This window comes from Equus przewalskii, chromosome 15, assembly GCF_037783145.1.
Source record: "Equus przewalskii isolate Varuska chromosome 15, EquPr2, whole genome shotgun sequence".
In the NCBI taxonomy this organism is placed as follows: domain Eukaryota; kingdom Metazoa; phylum Chordata; class Mammalia; order Perissodactyla; family Equidae; genus Equus; species Equus przewalskii.
Window position 1 is genome coordinate 8,017,536 of NC_091845.1, and position 23,679 is coordinate 8,041,214.

Below are 23,679 nucleotides of genomic sequence, written 5' to 3' on the forward strand. Positions count from 1 at the left end.
CCCTGCAGCGGTGAGGCACCAGCCAGATGAAACAGCCCTTCCCCAGCAGGGACACCCAGAAGGCCTCATTGCCAGCGGTGCTCAGCAAACTGTCTCTGAGCAGCCACTCTGGTCCTGGTGCTGGACTGAGCTCTGGGCCCCCGAGGTGACTCAGACCCTCCCCCCAGCCAGATAAGCTAGGGGCACAGACCTGCACACAGCTGATTCCACAGCAGAGGAGGGAGGAAGGTGCGAGAAAGCCAAGAAGGAAACAGAACTACCCAGACGAGGTGGACTTGAGCTAGGTTTTAAAGGGTGAATAGGAGCTCACCCAGCAGAGTTGTGGAGAAAGCACCCTCCTAGCAGAGGCAAACACGTGCAAAGGCACAGAGATCTGGAGGAGTGTGGGGTGTCCTGGAAATGCAGAGAAGAGAAACAAGAGGGCTGCAGGGCAGGACAGTAGAGAGAAGTGAGGCTCGGGGCTGGGACATTTATTGATCCAGAACTTATTCAACCGACATTTATTAGGCATCTACTGTGTGCCAGAGGTTAACGGGACAAACAAGATCTCTGTCCACCTGGAGCTTAGAATCTAGTAAAAGGGATGGCCAATAAAGGAACAAGCAAGCAAGTGTGCCCAGTTGTTTCAGATGGTGATAAGTCAGAGGAAGACATTATACCGTTGTTGTGATGTAGAGACTCCGAGGAAGGGAGCTTAGCTGGTCAGGGAAGGCCTCTGGGGAGATCGCATTTGAGCTGAAACCAGAACAATGAGAAGAAAGAACATTCCAGGCAGAGGGACAGCAAGTGCAAAGGTCCTGGGATCTGACCAAGGGATCATGGAGAGCCTTGAATTCCCTCCTGGAACTTAGGGCCACATGAGAGCTCAGTGAGAGGGTGCAGCCCTGCGGCCCTGGTTCCCACCTCCAGGCTGCAGTGGTTGCAAAGAGAGGTCATCCTTGGGAGAAGTGGTCTGTGGGTCATCCAGGTCAGTAGGAGTGGCGAGGAGGCCCTGGGCCAGAGTGGATGGACGATGCAGGTTCCAGACGGTTTGGAAAAGGGAGAGGATGAGCAGTTACATGGCAGGAGGCTGGGGAGAGAAAATGTTCAGAATCACTGATGCGAAGCATCTTGAACCAGCCGAGGAAGTGGGCACAGGTGCAGAGGGACCCTGGAAAGACATAGGTGGGGCAGAGACGGACGGGGCGTCAGCTGCCAGTCGAGGCAGACCAGCTGCTTTGGTCTCGACGTATGCACCTGGCTGGAAGCGGGGATAGATGGTGCGGACCCTGGGCCTCCAGATGTCAGAAGGCAGCCGCTGACCCACCATGCCCCGTGCGCAGGATGGAGCTGGTGGGCCAAGGCCAGGAGGTGTCGGTGGGTGCGTGCCGAGTCCTGGGTTACGGGTCATCTGGTGGACGGTTTCTAGAGGCCTTCCTGGTCACGGTATGGACAGTGCGCCCATCAAATTTGCTGAGACCGCAAGCCCGGGGAGGGTGGCAGAAGGAAAGCAGGAGTCAGGACCTGCAGAGATGGCCAGAGAGCAGGGTGAACTAACTAGCTGCAGGGCTGATATCAGAAACACAAGTGTGCGGGGTAGGGAGGGGCATAGCCCAGGCCCGTGGGGAAAGGAGAGTGAGAAAGGGGCGTAGCTGGCTCCGTAGAGAGCAGCCCAGCTGGAAAGGGAAGAATTCTGTAGCAGGCAGAACCGTTCTAGGATAAAAGACGCTGCCTGGAAGGTAGTAAGCCCCCCGTCACTGATTGTGTGTGAGCGGGACCTGGACAGGCTGTGGGTAGAGGAGTTGTAGAGTAGGCCCAAGCACTGAGTGGACGCTGCATTCAATGCCCTCCCAGCCGTGAGAGTCACAGATCCATCACACCTATCCTCACCCTGTGACTCCGCTGTAAACCCACATGGCCTCCTTCCCTGGGCCCTGCCTCTGCTAAGGCTCTTCCCTCCTCCCAGACGCCCTTTCCCTTCCTCGTGTAACTCTCTCCCATCTGCTCAGGCCTCGCCTCCTCCAGGAAGCCTTCTCTGACCACCACTGCCCTGGGGCAGTCACGCCCCATGCCGCCTGGCACTCCCATTTCAGCCTGAGACTCCCACTCTGTGCTTGGCCCGTTCAGACACAGCCTCATAATGTTCACTGAGTCTTGCACCATGCAAACCATCTCAAATAAAATAAAGAATAAAACCCGTCCATGGTCCCCCCACCCAGGCAGGTGGAACGGCTCTCTCATATGGGCCCCTCCCATCCTTGGCCGTGTGCGGGTGGACACCTCCGTGATGGGCTTCTATGTCGATCCCTCCCCAGATGGGTCCATGCAGCAGGGCCCAAGCCAGAGGCTGTGGGAGGCAGTGCCCAGTTCCAGCCCCCGCCCCGCACACCCTGGGGCCCAGGCATTCTCAGCCAGAGTGAAGAGAAAAGCCATGCTGTGTTTAGAAAGAGCAGAGGTGGGCTGGCTGAGCTGGACCTGGGCTCTGGAATGAACTTGCTGTGTGGCCTCGGGCACATCGCTTGTCTTCTCTGAGCCTCAGTTTACCTGTGAGGACAACAGGGGCGTCCTGGTCTGTGATCTAGGGGTGAAGCCCCTTGCCAGCACGGTGCCGGCAGCGGAGGGACGCTCCAGGCGGCCTGGCTCCCTTCCGGTCCTCGGACGGAACCTGGACTGAGGGTGAAATAGGCCTGGGTTCAGATTCTGACTCTGCCCCTCTCTGGCTGGGAGACCCTGGACAAGCTGCTGACCCTCTCTGAGCCTCCATTTCCTCACCTGTAAAATGCGGGGTAAGCCCAGCTGGTGAGGTCGTGTCGAAGCGTCCATCCCCCCTCTCTCCCTCCATCTAGGATGTCCCGCCTCCCCGTTCCCTGGGCTGCCCGCTTCCCTGCACCATCCGGCTCCTCCCCTCCTTTGGCGTGAGCCTGCCTCCTTCAGGGGGTTTCCTGGACTGCTCTCTTCCCCGTGCTCTGTGCTCGACACCAGCCGTTTGCAGGCTCCTTTCCCTGCTCAGACGACCCTCGGGGAACACAGACTGCTGACGTGCCTTTGTGTTGGTGGAACACGGGGCACCTTTGGGGTCCTCCTGGTGGTTTAGAAACCCCCCTAGTGGCATCTGGCCGCTGGCTCAGCCTAAAGGAGCACAGAGTACACTCTGATTCTGGGCCCCTTGGCCCAGCCGTGCCCTGCCTGTGACTCTGGACAGTGCCTTCGCCTCCCTGGGCCTCTGTGGGGAGCCGGGGGGAGGCCTCCTCTGCCACCTCCCCCACAGGGCTGCTGTGGGGCCACATGCACAGACAGGTGTGACTGTCCTCTGTGCATGGGCTGGTGTCGGGGCGGCTGGTGTGGAGCGAGCATGGTGTTAGGAGACAGAACACCGGGGCCTGGCCCTCCGTTAGCTCCTGCCATGACCTCTGCCCTCGGGACCTCAGCCTCCATCTGACAAACGGGGGCAGACCCGCCTTCAGAAAGCCTCAGAGGTCCAAGGCTCAGGGCACAAGGAACCCTGAAGGCCTGCGGCTCGCCGCCCAGGACGGAGAGGCGGACTCAGGCTGCTGCAGTGGCTCCCGTGCAGGCGGACCAGAGATGTCCAGGATCACAGCCGCCTCTATGGGGAGCCCAGCGGGGCTGCAATGCTCGCTGGGCCCGGGAACCGGAAAGGCGGATTTCCGTGTACAATCTCCTGACGTATGCGTGTGGACGAGAAATTCCAGTTCTTTAAAAGCCTGTGTGAGTGAGGCTGCAGCCGGGTGGGCCCTGGGTGCAAACTCTCACCTGGACCTGTTGGTCTTTAGCTCTGTGTTTTAAGATCATTTCAAACTTTCAGAGAAGTTGTGAGAATAGTACAGAGAACGCCTGCACGCCCTCCTCTCGGACCCCCGCCGTTCCCGCCGTGCCTAGCGCTCTCTGGAGCCTCGCTGTCCCTCGGCCTGCAGACGTGCCGGCCCCCTGCCCCTCACCCTGCAGGCCTGTGTCCTGGGAAAGCACAGTCCTGCACGTGGCCACAGCCCAGCCATCGAGTCAGGAAACTCTGCGTTGATGCCGTGCTGTCACCTAGCATCCTGCCCATACTCACGTCCCCCTGACGGTCCCCTCGGCATCCTCCAGGCCGGGATCGACTGCAGGACCCTGTGTGGCATTGGGACGTCCTGCCTCTTCAGCCCCCGTAACACGGGGCGGGTCCCAGCCTGCCCTGGACTTCGTGGGAGGCCGTGGTTTGTCACGCTCCTGGGTCGGGAGCCCCTGTGAGAGCCCCATGGCGCGATGCTCCCTCTTAGGAGAAACGAATGCCAGACTGTGATGTTGCAGCCTCTCAGGAGAATCACAGATCCCTGGAGCGCCCTGGTCTTGTCCCGATTTGCAGCCATGGAAATCGAGGCCCAGAGCAGGAGCATCAGGCCCCACAGAGGGCAGAGCAAGACCCCAGCCCTCCGGCCGCCCAGCCCGTCATCCTCCTGCAGCCCCCGTGTGCGAGCCCGCCTCCAAGGGCCCTGTGACTGTGACCCAGGAGCACGGCCTGTTTAAAGCATCTCACAGTGACTTCCATTGGAAAACCAACGACGAGGTGCCATCGATGTGGCTGTGGAAGGGGCAGGGACCCGGGGCCCAGGTCAGGGCTGGGGACTGTTCTTAAAAGCAGCGGGGCCTGGCTCCAGCAAGCCCACTGGCTTGGACCCCCTCAGGACGCACCCCCCCCCCCATTACCCTGGAGCCAGAGCGTTAACAGCACAAAGTTGCACAGGACATCGGCAAACCCTCTTGGGCCTGCTGCCCACCCTGCTGAGCGGACCTGCCGCCACTGCCGCCACCTCCAGGGAGCCTAGGATGACACCGTGACTGCAGGAAGGCCCAGTCTGCCGCTCGGCCCGCGCTCTCTCCATTACACTACCCTGCCTCTTCTCCATGAGAGGCAGCGGGGTGTAGTGGATAGAGCACGGGTTCAAGTCCCGGCTCCACCACTCACAGCTGTGTGACCCTGGGCCATCACTCAACCTCTCTGAGCCAGGGAGGCCGCGGGTGGTGGAGGGGCTCAGGGTTGTGCTTGTGCCAAAACCTACCTCACAGGGCTGTTGTGAGGGGGGTGGCCTTGTGGGTGCTGAAATGCTTTGCCGACTGTCTAGGGCTCTGCAAGCATGCTTTATTACTGTTATTAACTGCGTTGATCACAATAATTGTGACAGAACTGTGTTGGGCTGGGAATCAGATTGGCTTTGCTCGGCGCCTGTCCTGGAGGCTGATAATAATCCCCAGAAACAGCCTCTACCCCTTCTTCACATCCCCCCCGAGAAAGAGACCTTTTAGAAGACAAGACCTCTCCCCTCTCCCTGTCCAGAGAGAAGCCCTGGGTTCGAGCCCCCAACTGTCCCTCATGCGCTGTGCAACCTCAGTCAGTTGTTTGCCCTCTCTGGGCTCTGAATCCTCATTTTGTAAAACTAGGCCCCGCCAGCTCTGCCACTGGGGGCTCAGCGCACCCCACTTGCGCACCCCACTTGCCACCATATGACGTTTTGGCCCCGAGACAGCCAACGTCTGGACCAGACCTGAGGGACCATTTCCTGCTGCTCAGAGCAGTCTGAGGCACAGGCGGGCTTTGAGCCTGCAGTCGGGAAGGTTCTGGCTCACCCTCTGCTGCTGGGTCAAAGGCCACAGAACTCCCCTCCCTGGGCACAGGATGAAGGTTCCAGTGGGCAGGACAGGGCGTCCCATTAGCGGGAGCCCCGTGCTCCCTGGGCCTGAGCTCCTTTTCTCTCATGGATGGAGGGAGGGAGCCGGGTGGTGACACAGTCCCCAGTGCTCTCCTGCCCCGTCTCAGTCCCTGGGTCTGCGCACCACCTCCAAGGCGGGAAGACCACGAGGCTGGAGCCACACACCTGCTCCAACCCCAGCTCTGCCCTCCTGGCTGGGGGCGGGCCGGCCTCTCTGAGCCGCTTCCCTGCCTATGAAGTGGGGGCAAGAGGTCGTGACCTTGCGGAGTGGTGGTGACAGCAGCTCAGACAGAACTGACGCTTCGGGACGCTCTGTAAAGACTGGTTCTCTTCCTTCCTCCCCCAGAATCCTTTCAGTGGCTCCCTATTGAACACCGAGCACAGACCCAGCTCTGCACCCCCCCCTGGGCCTCCCCCATCCAGCCCCCCACCCTCCTTCATGAGCCGAGCTCGGCCGAGCACCGTCCCGCCTCCACCTCCACCCGGGCTGCCCCCCTCAGCCTGAGAGCCACTGGGCCTCTGCTGTCCTATGTTGTGGCCCTGTGTGCCTGTCCATGCCCCTCAACCCCAATGAGACTGCGAGCTCCTGGGGGGCAGGGACCACGGGGACCCTCCCTGCAGGCCCTGGGGCCTGGCAGAGTCGGCCCTCCACCATGTCTGTCCGTCCAGCGAATGAGTGGGCCCCGGGCAGGGGACCCCGCCTTTGCGCAGTCTGTCCGCAGAGGCCTTGGGGCCCCATCTGAGCCGTTCTCCCCTGAGGTGCAGCCTTTGAGTGGAAGCTGCCCTGTGCCACCCAGGAGTGGCCCCTGTCTCCCTGGGGCCCGGGGTGCCCACTCTTCATCGCTGAGGTGGCGACGAAGCCAGACCTGCCCATTTTGCAGAGGACAAAACTGAGGTCCAGAGAGGAGAGGGCTGGCCTTAGGTCACACAGCAGATCAGAAGCAGATGCCACACTGGCTCCAGGTCCCCCTCTCAGCCCAGGGCCCTCTCTATCCAGCCACCGTGCTTGTGTATTCTGAGGGGTCCGTGGGAGCTTAGGGGATCTGGGCGCCACAAGATGGTGCCCAAAAGACCGTGGACAGTGAGGTCCTGTGTGAGGCCCTGCCGAGGCCCCCACACCTGAGGGCTCCCGCCTCTGCCCCCAGCAAAGACCCTGCTGTTTCCTCGGAGGCATTTAGTCAGCCGACCAGTGGCTTGAGTGCCTGTGGTTCCACCATTAGAGCAGCAGGCCTTGCTGTTAAGCTTTGCCCTCTGCAGGGGTCCTGGAGGGGGTGGTGACCTGGTCCCTTGGTTATTCCTCTGGTGGGAGGGGCAGCCAGGCTCCGAGCTCCCAGGAGGGGAGGGAGACGCCCAGTGGGGAGCGGGAGCAGGCAGGGCGGGTGAATGGGCCCCTTTGTGAAACCATGAAATGGCTTGAGGGGCTGTGGGGGTCCTGCCTGATAAAGAAGGGGGAACAGTGAAAAAGGTGCTGGAGGGCCAGCGAGAAGCCAGGCTCTGCTGGGGGTTACTCACACCCAGAGCCTGCCCTCAAGAGTTCCCACAGTCTAGTGGGGGGCCAGGCCTGGAAGCAGCCCACGGGACCCGCAGGGGATGGGTCAGAGGAGAGAGGGGAGGTCCCCTTGTGGGGGTGAGAGAAGGCCCCCTAAGAGGAGGGGCATTTGGACAAGAGGTGGAAGGGCATTCAGGTAACTGTGTGAACAAAGGTGGGGCATGAGGAAGGGCCTGGACACAAAGGCCGGGTGAGCTGTGCATGCTCCCAGGGCAGAGGCCACAGGGCAGGAGTCAGAGGTCAAGGGCCAGAAGAAGGCTGAGGTCCGACCCAGGGGGCACTGACTGAGGCATTTGGGCTTCAGGGAGCTATTGAGGGTGTCTGAGCTGGGGGACAGAGGTCAGAGCAGAGGCTGGGGGCTGCTGGGGTGCAGAGGACCACAGGAGGAGGGTGATGCCCCAGCTCCTTGCTCCGGTCCCATGCTGGGGCCTGGAGGACCACCTGGGAGCTCATCTGAGGCAGGGCAGGGGGCATGCTGTGTCTTCGCCTAGGTCCCCATGTCCTTGTGTTGGGCTGCCTCCCCATCCTCCTCCTCCCTCCTCCCTCCTCCCTCCTCCCAGTGCAGAGCTGCCAGCTCCTCCTGCGATGGCAGTGATTAGATCAGAAAGTGATTTGGGTTCTGATTAGCTCGGGTGGAAATTGGCCCCCTGCATCTTTTTCCATCCCGCCTAGGGCTGCGAAGGTGGGGAACATCCTCAACTGTGGCCAGCCCACATTTTCCAGGGTGTGAGGGCCTCGTTTCCTAGGGGGAGTGGTGTGTGACCAAGGACAGGCCCGAGAGAAAGGGGAGAGTTCAAATTCGGGCTCTGCCCCTCCCCAGCTGGCAACCCGGGGCATGCCAGTTCTCCCTGAGCCTCAGCTTCCTCCTCTGTAAACCGAGGGCCAGTGTGAGGACCGCTGAGACGATTGTGATGGGCTCAGCACAAGGCCCGCGCAGAGCACGTGTCCTGGAGGAGGTGGTGCTGGTTGCCGACACTGCTGTCTACACTGGGAATGCAGAGAAGTGTGTTCATCCCTCATGTTTAGAGGTCTCAGTGCCCCCACCCTGTGACCTCTCAGTGTCCTCCTCTGTCTAATATGCCCATATTGAACAACCCCTCCTGCCAGCCCCCGCACAAGGTGGACCGCTGCACGAGACAGCATTTTGTCAGGAAGTTATAATTCCCCGGGTCCTGGTGTGGGGCCGGGTTCTCCCTGTCTGTGCCTCTTGGCAGGTAGTTGGCTCCAGGGTCTCCTGTGATGGGACAACACCAGGCCTGAGCTCATCCTGTGGTCCCTGCTATTCCCTGCCCAGGGACAAAAGAGCACTGTCCTTCTGTCCTAGGAACGGCCAGGGAGCCAGCTCAAGAGCTCGCCGTCTGAAAATCTGCGTTCTGTTACAGCTCGGCGGGCTTCATGCCCCCTCAGGGAGCCTGTGTGACTTGGTTTACCCATCAGAGGATGGACGGACTGACCTTTACCTACTTTAAAGGAACTCACTGGAGAGTCTGTCTGTCTGTAAAGCACTTTAAGATCCTGAGACCCTAGAGGACAAGAGGCTAGAACACCATACACGCATGCACACACACAAATGCACACATGCACACACACAAATGCATACATGCACACACACAAATGCATACATGCACACACACAAATGCATGCATGCACGCACACAAATGCATGCATGCACGCACACAAATGCATACATGCACGCACACAAATGCATACATGCACGCACACAAATGCACACATGCACACACGTGCACACGCGCAGTCTCAAACTGTCCCTCAGATCCTGGAAGGAAAGGGAAGGAGTGGGAGAAGCCTCTTGAACAGCAAGAGTGGGCTCCTCGCTTCAGGAAAGTGCTGGAGTCCTGACTCATCCGTTCTGCACACGATTCTCATGAGGCTGTTGACCGGGACTGCGAGTCTGAAGCACCTCGGGAGACAAAAAGAAGGCTGTCAGAGGCGAGGTTCCCCGAAGCAGGGAGCAGTGGCCGTCAGTGTTGAAGCGAAAGAAGGGAAAACTCTGACAATCAGAACAGAGGTCAAGAAGCAGGTCCCCGAGGCCATTTGGTGTTGGGGTCAGCGTGCGTGGCCGTCAGCCCTCGGACCCTGTCTGTAGACAGTTCTCACTGTGCAGCCTGAGGCAGCCTGAGCCACTGCCCCTGACCAGGACTAGGTTCTTCCTTCTCTCTGGAAGGAGACACAGCTGTGTTGTAGAGAACTTTCTACCCAGAGTGGTAAAAATTAGAACCAGAAAAAAGTGGGTGCCTGCCGGGCCAAACTTCACATATCTAGATTCTTTACAAAACAGAGTCCCTGAGGGGCTGAGGGGGCCTCCGTGGGGCCCTGGCCTTCTACAGACGACACCACCCAGGCCCAGTAGGCCGGACAGGCCAGCTCTCTTTTGTGAGTGGCCCGTCGGTTCTGTGAGGGCTGCTGAGCGGGATGCAGTGGCCACGCGTCCCCAGCTCCAGCCTGAGGATGAAGGGCCAGCCGTGCTGCGCCTCCCACTGTCAAACCCGGCTGTCGTCGCTGCCGTCGATTCCCGGGCTGGTCCCAGCCACCCTCCCTGGGGTCACCTGTTTCCCCAGAGAGGCCATGGCTCCAGCAGTTTGTTTTTTCTTTTTTTGTATGTTTTTTCCAATTTTTTTTATCGTAGAAAAATATATGTAACATAAAACTGACTCTTTTGACCATTTTTAAGTGTACAGTTCTGTGGCGTTAGATACATTCATGTTGTTAGGCAACCATCACCTCTATCCATCCACAGAACTCTTTTCATCTTGCAAAACTGAAACTGCAGCCCATGGACTCCAGCTCCCCCGGCCCTCCCAGCCCCTGGCATCCCCATGCTGCTTTCTGCCTCTCTGAATCTGACTACCCTAGGGCCCCCATGCAAGTGAAATCATACACTCTTTGTCCTTTTATGACTAGCTGATTTCACTTGGCATAATTTCAAGGTCTATCCATGTTGTAGCATGTGTCAGAATTGCCTTCTTTTTAAGGCTGAACCATATGTACAGACTCCGTCATATACGCTCCGTATGTACAGACTCCATCATACACACTCCGTATGTACAGACTCCATCGTACAGACTCCGTCTTGCATGCTCCATGTGTACAGACTCCATCATGCACGCTGCGTATGTGCAGACTCCATCATGCACGCTCTGTATGTACAGACTCCATCGTACACACTCCATATGTACAGACTCCATCATGCACGCTCCATATGTACAGACTCCGTCATGCACACTCCATGTGTACAGACTCCATCATGCACACTGCATATCTACAGACTCCATCATGCACACTCCGTATGTACAGACTCCATCATACACGCTCCGTATGTACAGACTCCATCATGCACACTCCGTATGTACAAACTCTATCATGTATGCTCCATATATACAGACTCTGTCATACACACTCCATGTGTACAGACTCAATCATGCACGCTCCATATGTACAGACTCCGTCATACACGCTCGATGTGTACAGACTCTCCACGTGTACAGACTCTGTTGTACATGCTCCATGTGTCCAGACTCTGTCATAGGGACAGACCACATTTTCAATGAGTCTTCTTTGCGTCTTATCTTCTCTCTGCCACGTTGCTCCCTGAACCTGCACGGTGGAGAGGCCTGCCTCACAGTAGCAACAAGGCTCTCTTGTCAAACAGAAGCTGACACGGAAACCCCAAAGATGAATAAAGTGGAGCCACTCTGACCAAAGGGCCCTCTCGCCCCTGGAAAGAATTCCAGGGCCCTTTGGATCTCAATTTGAAAAATCTAAAATTCTAAGGAAGGGCTCTTAACTTCTCTGGCGCCATGGACCCTGGGGTGGCCTGGTGTCCACACACGCCACCCCTGCTCGGAATAATGCTTTGAAATGCATAAGATAAAATATATTGGATCACAAAGGAAGCCAGTTATCTTAATTTGGGTAAAGTAATTAAGGAAAGCGTGGTATGGTAACATCTGTGCTTTATTAGCACACTGCAGAATGAGATCCAGCAGTCAGTCTAACAACTGCCCTCGTTGTAACCTAAGGATGAGCATAAGTGAGCACAGCACTGTAAAGTGACAGGAGGGGGCCTGGGATTTCTGTAATGCGCGTGATGGCGTTGTGGGCACCACTAACGCTTCTGGGATTTGTGGCCTGTGTTCCTCACAGGGGAAAAATGCTAAATTTCAGGTAGATGTTTGTTAAAGTAGAGAGTCATTGTTTTCTCATTCCAAGTTCACAGAGCCCTGTGCTCTTTCCCCAGGTCTCTGGGTGGGGCTGGACCCCATCTTAAGGAGTCCTGTCTAGGGCTTAGCTGGCATTTCTTTGCTGGTTACAGAATTAAGCAGAGTGCGAAGTAGTCCTAGATCCCATTGATAAGGAAAAGCGAGAGTGGGCCCTGCGTGACCTGTAAGGGTGGGAGAGGAGGCGGGAGGGGGGCAGCAGGAGGAAGCGACTGTCTGGGAGAAGATAGTAGGTGGTGGGCCTGAGCTCTTGGGGCCTGGGAACTGAGGAACAGCAGCGTTTGAGCCCCAGGCCCATCACAGCACCTGGGTGGTGCCCAGGCCCTGAGCAAGCAGGGAGATGGGAGCTGACTGGGGCCAAGCTCCCTCCACCCCTTTGGGGAGGGCTTGGGCTCCTGCAACGGTAACTTTCCTGCAATGGTAATTTGGCTTTTGTCCCCAGGGACCCATGTAATGGAGGGCTCTGGACGGATGGTGGTGACGGCCGTGGGCGTGAACTCTCAGACTGGCATCATCTTTACCCTGCTGGGGGCTGGTGGCGAGGAGGAGGAGAAGAAAGACAAGAAAGGTAGGCCCAACCCCCTTGCAGACCGGGAGAGGAGCTCTTAAGGCCACATTTTTTTGTTTATTCATTCTCTCAACAAAATAGTTACCGAGTGCCTTTTATGTCCACACCCTGTGCCAGCAGCCACCTCCTGCATCCTTGAGGCCCTGCTCAGCCAGGAGCACTCTGTCTGTTCCATCTCCAGGGTCTTGTCCCAGTCTCTGTCTTGTCCAGTCATGTCATGGAAGCCCCTCCCTTCCTGGGCCAGATCGAGAGTGCTGAGCACTTCTTTGAGTCTCCAGCCTCAAGTGTGACCTGGTCCCACCATCGCCCTGATATCGAGTAGAAATCCCCATCCAGGCATGTTCCTGCCTGTTCTCAGCTCCGCTGAGCAGAGCTGCGTATCCTCCCAGCACAGACTCGCCCCAGATGTGGGCAGAGCAGCTTCTGGGGAAGGTGGCCCAGGTTCCTTGCTGTGAGTCCCCCCATCCCCCAGAGCTGCCACCTCACCTGAGCTCTGCTCCCACTCCCCCTTGGGAACAGTACTCCTTGTTCTCTGGGCTCCCCATCAGGGCAGCAGGCTGGCAGCCTGGGCCACAGGTGCCTCTCAGAGCAGAGGAGGTGATGCTTAGAAGACACAAGGAGCCCAAATCCCATCAGGCTGGGCCGAAATCCAAAGGCTCAGGCCTCTGGCCAGCACAGCCGGCTCCTCACCCAACACCCACTCTCCGTCTCAAGGACAGCCCCGCTCATGTCTTCAGAGGAAGACCTCCAACGCCCAGACCTCCTGGAGTCCAGGGGAAGGAGATGAAATAGCAGGTGGCCCCTTCCTGAGTTTTACAGGCAGCCCTGCCCTCCAGCTCTGAGGCCAACGAGGCACAGGGCCTTGGTCGTGATCAAAGGTTACTTGCTCCCGAGGGTGAGACCCATTTTCTAGTGGGGCCCCCTAAGCTTCTGACTGCCTACCAGCACAAACAATGGAGCTAAGTTGTGAGCTGGGAAATCCAGAGGCTGAAGAGAGCAAGGGGAGAGCTGAGGTTGAAAGTGAGGACAGAGTCCTGGCCAAGAGGCCCACAGGGTGTCAGCACAGTGTCCACACAGTGACGCAGAAGCTGTGGCCCCAGGGTGCAGGCAGCTTTTAGCAGATGTGAGCCATTGGGCAGGTTGCGGCAGCCGTTACCCGTTTCCTTGGCCTCTCTGGGGCCAGGATGAGGGGCAGAAGCACCCAGAAGCTCCCACGGGCCAGGCCTGTATTTTTTAAAATACCAATAGGAAGACAGGCCTCTCCTGCCCCAAAGCACAGGTCGGGTCCCTTGCTGAGTGCATTCCTGCACCCCAGTGAGATGGGGGTGTCAGTGTAGTGGGAAGAGGTGGGACGTGGAGGGGAGGTGGCGGAGGGAGACGGGGGCAGCCCAGCCTCCCAGGCTCCCGTGAGCAGCACAGCCAGGGCTGGGCCCCCTCGGCACTCCCGTCTCATCACTCCACCAGGGACATCACTTAGAGCCCACCAACCGTGGGTGCCCATTTCAGGACGACCCCGGCGTGCCGGTGTGTGTGCATGCGTGTGTGTGTGTGCATGAGCACGTGTGCACATGTGCACAGAGCAGGCTGTGTGTGCTTCTCCTTCATTAACATGTCTCCAAAATCATCACACAGGTGTGAAGAAGGGGGATGGCCTTCAGCTACCAGGTACAGTAAGACGCCCTCAGGGTAGATGTGGCTTTTACAAATAGCAGCAGCCTTTAACCACCGAGCCCTGGCCCCACACCCCCAGCACACAGCTGGAGGAGGCCACGTGACAGCTGGAGGCTGGGCACCACCAGGCCCTCCACTGTGCCCCCGTGTGATCCAGCCCCACGTGACCAGCCAGCACCGCCCCCCTCTGCCTACTTACCCTCCAGGTGCTGCCCCCTGCCGGCCAAGTGTGCATGGCACCACCACTGTCTCCACACGGTGCTCAGCCCTGCTCACCACCACAGCCCTGCCATCCCTGCCGCACCCACACAGCTCATCCCAGCTTCCCCTTGCCACACGGCGTGTCCACCTCACCCGGGAGCGTCTGTTCCCTCTCCTTCCCACAGAACCCATTTCCCCACCCCGAGAAAGAACAAGAGTGAATTGACCATCTCATATCATTTTTAATCTGTAAATTAAGGAAAACTCGCTCGTATCTCCCCTGTCTCGTGCAAAATGCAACATGCTCGATGTCACCTTTTAAATGGTGGCACGCATGGAGGTCACCAAGGCAATCTAGGGCGCTGGTTAGGGAAGGAGGAGGTGGCCATGGGCAGTGGCCTGAGTCGAGGGTGTGAATCCTGCTAAGTCGCCACCATCAGCCGATGTTCTACCGGGACGCGGCGGTGGTTGTCGCAGCGAACACCCATTCAGAATGACTGGTGCCGTACTGTACCGGCTGTTGAATATTTTGAATTGACTCCTGGCCATGGGCCCCTCTGGCCCTGATGGGCAGCCAGACCCCCTCTCCTCGTGGAACCCTCTCTGAGGGAGACCTGCCTGATTGGCTGTGCCAACAGGGCGCACTGGTCCAGACCTTACCACACAGCAGTTCCATCCCGCCTAACCACGTTGATCATCCTCCATGTTTTATTTCAAAGACCCTCCATGTCTGAGTTTTCTCCCCCAACTCCTGTGGCATCTCTGTGGGAACATTTCACACACCCCCCACCCAATTTGAGTTTCTTGATTTCCAAGGGAGACTTTTTTTTTTTAAGAATATAGTCATCACTTCGCACAAGTTGGTTCACGTCTGTATTGTTGTTGCTGTTTGCATTGTTGCGTTTCTCCATTGTGACACACTGCATTTTCCATCCCTCCCACCCCCGCAGAGGCCGATGGTGCGGCAAGTTCAAACGCCGCCGATAGTGCAAATACCAGCCTAGTCAATGGTACGTCTCTGCCGGCGAGCTCTCGGTCTCGGGTGAACGGGCGTCTCTCTCCGCCCCGGCTCTGGGCTTGCCTCTCCCTGTTCTGGACTGCACATTCTCGGATGTGCATGGGCAGCTCTGGGACAAACCTCTCATGTGGGGTAGGTGCTTAGGAGAGGGGCCACCCACCAGAGAATCAGCTCGGCGCCCGCTCGTGGCTGCCAGAATAGCGCTGACTCCTGTGGTGCCCTTGACCCCCAGTGGAGCCCAGGAGAGGGACATGACCTTGGCTTCAGATCTGGCCCCCCGGAAGCAGCATCCCACCCGGTGTGACCCTCTCCTAAGCACATTCCTGGGCCCGGCTTTGGGAAGAAGGCCTGGGCTCAGGACCTGGGCTGAAGCTGGCATCTGGGTCCCCAGTGACAGCTCCAATCCCTGACTCTAAAAGTCCCTCGAGCCGGGGGGACCCAGGCCAGGGTTCAGCTCCTTGGCCCCACCCTGTAGCATGGCTGAGCCCGCGGCGGACGTTTCTTCCTCTTCTCTTTCACAGAGCGGATGGGCAAGGGGTTCGCTTGGGCTCGAGCCTAGTTTTGTCCCCTGGATGTGGACCGGTGTTTCAAGCTGTTGCCTGTGCTGGAGCGTTGTTCTGAGTCTCTGCATTCTTCCTGGCTCCTTGGGGTGGGGGTGGAGGGCTGCTACTGGACCTGCGGTCTGCATCCTAACCTCTTTACACACAGCAGGGAGGAATTCCATTCACTTGCCTCCAAGCCTGTAGAAGACTTCTTATCTCTCTACCCTCCCATCTTCAGATACATCCCCTATGCTCCAGTTAGGTCACGTAAGAGTTCCCCAGGCTGCTCCTGAACTGCTGAGAGCCGTTCGGGCTCAGCCCTGAGCCCATCGCTCCTGCAGATGGAGGGAGGCGGAGGGAAAAGCCTTCCCTCCAGCGTCGCTGCGTGTCGGGCATGGGGTTTCTCATCTGTTGTATCATTTACTCCTCCCCACTCCCAGAAGACGTGGGGATCTTGTCCCACCTGATCCTCGCATCCCTTGGCCAGACCTCAGGCTGAGCCACCCGGATTCAGAGTGACCCGAGATGGACGCACCTCAGGTGCTGTCAGGGCTGGGCTTCCTCGAGCAGTGCTGTCCTTGCCAAGAAAGGCTGATTCGGGCGTGGTCTATTTCAGGCGCAGGAGAAGGAAGGAGGACAGCTTGGGCTGTGGGAGACGTCATGCGTCAGGGACGGTGGCGGAGGGATGACAGGGAGGACCGAGGCGGGCAGACCCACGGCGGGGGAGGAAACGGAGGTGGCGTCCTGAGCCCCCGGGCGCTGCGCCTGCTGGGCTCCCTGAACCAATAGACAGCATCCTGGCTGCTGGTCCCTGAGAAGGGGCAGCCTCACTTCCAAACTGGAGCAGAAAACTCCAGGTATCCCCAGAAAAACTGCAGGGAAGATGGGGAACTGTCATTTCGTGGCCATCTCTCCTGTACACCAGGCCCCTCGCCAGCATCTCATGCTCGCCGTCTCATTTAATCCTCATGACAGCCCTGTGATGCAGAATTTATTGTCCCCATTTTAAAGATGAGGAAACTGAGGCTCAGAGGGATCAAGACACTAGCCCAAGGTCACAGAGCTAGAAAGTAGCAGAGCTGGGATTTGAACCCAGGCCTGGCTGGCTCTAAAGTGTGTGTTCCTCTTCCTGATCCAGGATGTCCCGTGGAGTGTGCCTTGTAAACTTCACAAGGTCTTCCCCACAAGAAAAGTTTCCTGTGGTCAAAGATGCTTAAGAACCACTGGATAGAATTTGTTTCTTCCTCATTGCAGGACTTCTCAGAGCCTTGAATAAGCTGGCGGATAGTGGAGAGTTACAGAGCCGTGCAGGGGTTCCCAGGCTGGTCTGGCTGCAGGACCTTTCCTGGCTGAATCTTGTAGGATTGGTACACTCCCAGTATATACTTTGGGAAACAGTGCTCTAGACCGTTGCTTCTCAGAATGTGATCAGAGGACCAGAAGCCTGGGCATCTCCTGGCAGCTTGTTAGAAATGCAGACTCTCAGGGCCCCCCAGACCTGCTGAATGAGAATCTGCGTTCTAACAAGCTGCCCGGGCTCCGGAGCGCCCTCATGGCTGAGAAGCACTAGGCTGAGCCTTGGTGAGGCAGAGAATTAACTGTCCCCATCCCCTCTTTCCTCTGAGCCAAATCGGGATGAATCCGGATTTGAGCTCAGGTGGTGGTATTCCCCGCCCCCCCCCACTCCCCCAAGCCCCTTCCGACTGAAAGGTGGCCGCATTCCATCCATCTCGCAGGCATTAGGACTGTCGTTATTCCTTTATTCTTTTCTTTTACATTTACTAATATATCGCTATTTAATACATCACTTAGAATCGTGATTAGAAATACATCACTCTCAACTCCAGCCATTTACACGGGCGCTTCACAGGGCTTTTTGTCAGCATCACCCTAGTCGGCATTGTCTCATTTCACAGAGGAACAAATAGAGGCTCGGGGAAGAGAAGGGACTTCTCCCGGGCCTCCTGGCCAGTGGCCTGTCTCCCCAAAGCCTGTTTATGAGGCCACCTCCCCAGAAGTCCTCCACATCCGTGCTTTTCGCGCCCATGTCCCTCGCAATGCAGGAAGAGAACAGACGCATTGGAAAAGCTGTGTCTGGCATCTGAGGCAGAGGGAGGCCTCTGAGTCTCCACCCCTGCTCCCCATCTTGAGTCCTGTCCTCCATCCCCGGTCCCCTGAAACACAGCCATCGTCCAGGTCCCACGCGGGGCCAGAGCTGGCTGTCCCACCACCCGTCCCACACCGGGCAAGCACCAGTGTGGCTGAGGAGAGCCCCGAATAAGTCCCTTGGTTCTGAGAAACCAGGCCATCTGCACCGAAGCACCCCCAGAACGCCGCTCCCTTCCTCAAATACCCGCGTTGGTGATTATTCTTCTGGCCACGTGGTCACCATGGAAATAAAAGAGGAAATTGCTCGCTTGGCTAATGGGCGCGCACACGCACACGGGCTATTGCATCTGATAATGTGCAGTGCGGCTCCAGGCCCCTTTGTGCCTCTGAAACGCGCTACTGAAGCGGGTCCTCTAGTCCCTTTAGCCCAGTTAGTAAAATTATTTTTAAAAATAAAGATAATTGTTGTAGTTCACTCCTTTTTGCTCTAAAAAGCCTTTTTCTGTTTTGTTTTTTAATCCAGTAAAAAAAACTTTACAACAGTGCAGCGGAGGCCTTTCTCTTTCAGCCCCGGGGCGGGTCGCTGGCGCTTTGCCGTGAGAGGCGGTGGGAGCAGCCCTGTGCTTCCCTGCAGAGGGCGGGGGCCGGGTCCCAGGAAGGCCACTTCTCCCCCCTGAGGCGCCCATGGCGTGGCCATGGTGCTGGTGATGACAGTGTTTGTGGAACGGATAATGCAGCCCCAGGGTTATCATCAGGACGCGCCATGAGTGAGGGCTGCCTCGGAACCTCCCGGGGCCTCCATTTCCTTGTCTGTAAAATGTGAGGGATGATGACTCCCCCGCCCCCCACTTCACAGGGTGTCGGGAAGATGGACAAGAGGCGACACTTGCAAAAGCCTTTCAACCTGCAAAAGGCTGAATGGGCAAGTGGTTATTTCTAAGGCAACTTTTAGGGGCTCTGGGATGTGAATGTCGCATCCCCATTTCACAGACGTGGAAGCTGAGTCTGGGAGAGGTAAAGCCACACAGCTTGTTCCTTCCGGAACCCAGTCCCACCAGTCCCACCTCACCGCCTCTCGCCTGGGCTCAGAGGGGCTGGGGGTAGCTGCATCCTCCCCGACTAGGGCAGAAACACGCACACACTTTGGGGCCAGCTCTCTGTCTACCTGCTGAGAGCCAGCAGGCCGTGTCCTTCTCTGAGCCTCAGCTTCTCATCTGTGAATGGGGTCGTGCAGGAGCCCTCTCCGCAGGGCTGTGGTGAGGCTTACATGGCATCGTGGAGGTCATGCGTGCACCCAGCACACGCCGGGTTCTCCTAGAATGTGAGCTGTGAGAACCACCTTCACAGCAAACGTCCGAGGGGGCCGTCCTTCTCAGATTCCCCCCGGGATGGCAAGGCCCGCGGGCAGTGCTCTGATGAGCTCAGTAGACAGGAGGCCACCCCCCTCAGCAGTGCCAGCAGGTGAGGGCAGGTGTCTCAGCCACGGGGCCATGGCCACCAGTACCTCCCACACTGAGAACACAGCCCACAAGCTTCTGGCCAAGCCTGGGGAGAGGACCCCCCGGGCATCCCTGACTAGGGGCCGGGGAGCCCCGGACTCAGCCCTTTCCCCAGCACCAGGCAGCATCAGGCCCTGACGTGCGGGGCTGGGTGGTGCCCCGGGGAGCCCACCCACCTGACTTTTTCCTGCACCCCCTCAAACTCAGAATAAAGAGCACACAGCCGGATGGACGGGAGGGGCCAGCAGCTTCCCCTCAGGTGCCAGGGCCCTCCCACCAAGCCCCCTGGACACACTCGGGGACCCGCAGAGCCCACTGTTGGGGAGCCCCTGCCAGCCCTTTGTATGTGTTGCTCCTTGTGGGGCTTCACGCGCCTTCAGAAGGAGAAGGAGAAAGTAGACATCCCTTCTGGAGACAGAAACCAGGGAGCACAGTGGCCAAACTCCTCCTGTTCTAGAACCCTCCTCTCTCTCTCTCTCTCTCTCTCTCTCTCTCTCGTGTCTCTTCGCCTCCTCTCAGCCCACAAAAGGCACCAAATTAATCACTGGGGACCTGAGAGCTCCTGCTCCTCTGCTTCCTGCCCTTTACCCTCAGAGGCTGTCGTTTAATCTGTAAGATGCTCGGGGCCAAAAGAATTCCTGCAGAAGCTCTCTCTCCGAGCCCCGAGACAATCAGGACAGACCCTACAGCCAACACACAGGCCGGGTCTGCTCTCACCTCAGGGGCCTGCCTGGCCGGCTTGGCCCTTCCTCCTTCCGTGACATGAGTGTCTGTGGCCCTGTTGCGTCTTTGTGATGACCAACGTGTGTTGTCTGTTCTCTGTTGTCTGTTAAAATTCTTTGTCGTGTAGGTAAAATGCAGGATGGCAATGTGGACGCCAGCCAGAGCAAAGGTAACCCTTTTGTCTTAACCGGCTTCTGTGGTCCCCTCCCCACTGGCTCTGAGAACCACACCAGAGGCAGGCACATCCACACCTATGGGTGCCTGGCATCTTTAGGGTGGTGAGGCTGATTCACATGGGGCCAGGCCGAACGGAGGCACCCCCTGGTGAGGACAGGGGATGGCTGCGGCCAGCTTCTCCCCAGCCTTTGAGCTGTGCTGCCCATTTAGCTGAGGACTTGGAGCTGGTTCTTTAAGATCCTTAAGGGCTCAGGGGTAGGGCCCCTGGCCCACCAGGCAGTCCACTGAAGGAGGAGGGGACTTGGTACCCATGGATGAGGGCACCCTCTTTTACCTTTTCAGCCTCCTTTTTTGTCCCTCCTGTCTGGTGACTACTTAATATCTTAACAACATGGCCCAGGGACCACCTGGGTAAACCCAAACGTATGTGTCTTGTCTGAATGTGGGAAAAGCCGAGGGGCCACCTGGGGGAGGGTTGGTGGGCTTGTTCAGGCCCAGAGGGGACCCCAGCCCACTTCTTCTGGGAATCCAGGGTGGAGCCATGTCACTCTCTGCTGCGTCCTGGATTCCACATCCAAGGCAGCCAGTGGCCCTGGGACTAGGGTCTCCAGCTGAAAGAGGCAGACCCCCTCACAGGGCTTCTGTGCCAGCTATGCGGGGGTACAGGGAGGGAGTAAGTGTGTCACCACACTCTCCGGGGTGGGCGGGAGGATCTTGGCACCAACATCCCCACCTGGCAGGCTGACCTGTGTGTGCGTGTCCATGTGTCTGTGTGTGTATACATGTGCGTGCTCTGCCCCCTGCAGCCAAACAGCAGGATGGGGCAGCCGCCATGGAGATGCAGCCGCTTAAGAGTGCCGAGGGCGGCGATGCCGACGACAAGAAGAAGGCCAACATGCACAAGAAGGAGAAGTCCGTGCTGCAGGGCAAGCTCACCAAGCTGGCCGTGCAGATCGGCAAGGCGGGTAAGTGCGCAGCCGCGGCAGATGGCGCGGGGGGACACAGGGCCCTGCCTCCAGCTGGGCTTCCATCACCTCGTCTGCATGAGATGGTCCCTGAGACCCACCCTTCTCTATGCACAGAGGCCACTCCGAGTCCTTAACAGGCACTTGATTAGCAATTAGAGAGGCAGAGGAGTGACGCTGAAAAGCCTGGGCTCTCGGGCAGGCTGCTACAGCACGTGGGCGGAGAGTCACTGCACCTGGCCCTGAGCTGCTGCCCCCAGTCTGTGAAGTTGGGGTGCCGGTGATCCCTCCTTCAGAGACTGTTATGAGGATGAAAGGAGATTATGAATACAGAGTGCTTAACGCGTGCTGGATGTGGTGACTGGAGAGGGGCAGATCCTGCAGGGCCTGGAGTTTGCAGCTCCGGTTTATCCTAAGGACAGTGGGAGCCATGGGAGAGGTTTGAGCAGGGAGGGCAGGGGTGGACTTGGGCTCTGTAATGACCACCTGGCTGCAGTGCAGAGTAGATTGAATGGGTGAGGGCAGTGCCAGGTGCCCGATGAGAAGCCCCTTGTCTGAACCTTGGCACAAAAAGCTGGGCTTCCCAGCTGACGGAGTAGCTATAGGTGATGGCTGGTGATGGCCCCTCTGGCCCAGGAAGCCCAGCCCAGCTGCAAGGTGAGCCCCGGCCCGTCTGACATAGCCGTGGCCTCCCCTCTTGGGTAAGGACGCGGCACAGGCACAGGCCTCCCCACCTGGCTGCTCGCTCCTCCATGCTGTCTCCGGCTCTAATTATAGGCACCACGGCACAGAGAAGGGAGGCAAATTACAGGCTTGGCTGTCTATATTTAAACTTGGAGGCCTGGTGACAGCTCCCGGCTGCTGGGAGCTTGGCTTCCCGCCCCTGCGACTGTCAGACGGGGGTAGAGCGGCTCTGAGGCTCCGCAGCTGGAGGTGGGGGTGGGGGAGCGATGGGCCCGGGGATTTCCTCCATCCCCGCCGCGTAAAAGACTCCACGGAAACATGGCGCTGGGGGGCAGGGAAGGAAGCGAGGAGAGCAACCCCAGGACCTTCAAAGTCCTCACTGGTCTCCTGCCCTCTCCTCGGCCCTGCCAATCAGGGAGTTCAGATCCGAGCACTTCTGGGTTCACATCCCACCTCTGCTTCTCTCTTGAGCTGAATTCTCTGAAAGCAGAGCCTGCGATGGGTGGGCACGGGATTTTTGGAGGGGGTGCTCTCAGGTGAGACCAGGAAAGGGTAAGGGATGTGCCAGGGCTAGGAAGAAGCCAGACACAGCTGAGGTTTCTGGAGAAATCCCTGGCTCCACCTGACCCCACGGGGAGCTCTGGAGCCTTGGTACCTCCGCAGGGTCTTCCCGGCCTTGCAGCAAGGGGGCTGGTCTTTGCACCCCCACATCAGCCATTGGATATGGGCCATCACAGTGGGGTGGGGTCCCCTCCCAGGCACTTCCGGACAAGGAGACGCCAGCTGTCCCAGCTTGCTCCTCCTCTGCAGAGGCTGCAGGTGCACGGTCTCAGCAGCATCTGCATAGCACCTGCTGCAGACGGGCTGGGCACGCTGAACTGGCAGGAGGATCCCAGGGGATCCGGGCAGGTAGCCTCCTGCAGCTGCTAACTCCCCCACGCCTCCTTGCCCTGTGGCCTTGGGCAAGCCTCTCCACTCCTCCCAGCCTCAATTTCCTCATCCAAAAAAGGGCCCCCCGCTGTTTCCCCTACCTAGATCGCTCTTCCCATGGGCCACCACGCCTGGGTGCTCCTTCTCATCGTTCCTCTGTCTGCTCAAATATCGCCTCCTCCAGGAAGTCTTTCTTGCCCACCCTAGCTAAAGCAGCCACTCCTACCAGCCCTTGTCACTTTCTTCCTTTTTAGCTTTATTGAGATATAATTTCTATACAAAAAATGACACATATAATGCATACATCTTGATGAGTTTGGACATCTGCATACAGCTGTGATGCCATCACCACCACCAAGGTACTGACCGTATCCACCAATTCCAAAAGTTTCCTTGTGTTCCTTCGTGGGGTGTTTTTGGGTTTTGGTTTTGGGGTAAGAACACTCAACAGGAGATCTACCCTCTTAACCGGTTTTGAAGTGCACAATACCGCATTGTTAACTGCAAGCTCTGTGTTGGACCATAGAGCTCTGGAACTCACTTGTCTTGCATAACTGAAACTTTACACCCACTGAAAAGCAGCTCCCCCCTCCCCCAGCCCCTGGCAGCCGTCCTTCTAGTCTCTGCCTTCGTCAGTTCGACTCTTTTAGATTCTTCGTAAAAGTCCTTCTGTGTCCGCCTTAGTTCCCTTAGCATAATGCCCCCCAGGTCCATCCATGGTATTACACATGGCAGGATTTCCTTCTTTTTGTGGCTGGTAGTATTCCATTGTATGTCTAGACCACATTTCCTTTATCCGTTTGTCTGTCAGTGGACACTTGGGTGGTTTTCCCATCTTTGCCCATGTCCCTTTCTGTCACGTCATCCTGGAGTTTTTCGTCACAGCATCTTCCATATCTGAACTATCTTGTTCTTGTGTTTGTTTCTTGTTGCCTCCCCCTCTAGAATATCAGCTCCCCAAGGGCAGGGACTCCGTCCTTTCTGCTGCATGTCCCTAGTTCCTGGAATAGGAACGACAATGTGCCCGAATGAATGAGTAAATAAATGGCACCGAGTGCACACCATCATGGCATGAAAGGGCCATGCAAGCGGTTCTCATTCTTTCATGCACTCACTCAGCGCAC

At 57.8% G+C, this 23,679-nt stretch overlaps 1 protein-coding gene across 16 annotated transcripts in view; it reads left to right on the forward strand.

Moving 5' to 3' along the window:
- The window catches only part of ATP2B2 (ATPase plasma membrane Ca2+ transporting 2), a 351,827-nt gene that overhangs the window by 281,267 nt on the left and 46,881 nt on the right, over window positions 1–23,679 (forward strand). For 7 of the 16 annotated variants that reach the window (XM_070576511.1, XM_070576502.1, XM_070576510.1 and 4 more), the window contains 5 exons: window positions 11,911–12,036; window positions 13,669–13,701; window positions 14,859–14,918; window positions 19,927–19,968; window positions 20,783–20,941. In XM_070576511.1, the coding sequence (XP_070432612.1) occupies window positions 11,911–12,036; window positions 13,669–13,701; window positions 14,859–14,918; window positions 19,927–19,968; window positions 20,783–20,941 (420 nt within the window). The remainder of the gene's footprint in view (window positions 1–11,910; window positions 12,037–13,668; window positions 13,702–14,858; window positions 14,919–19,926; window positions 19,969–20,782; window positions 20,942–23,679) is intronic. The other 9 variants (XM_070576512.1, XM_070576517.1, XM_070576514.1 and 6 more) reach the window with 3 other exon arrangements.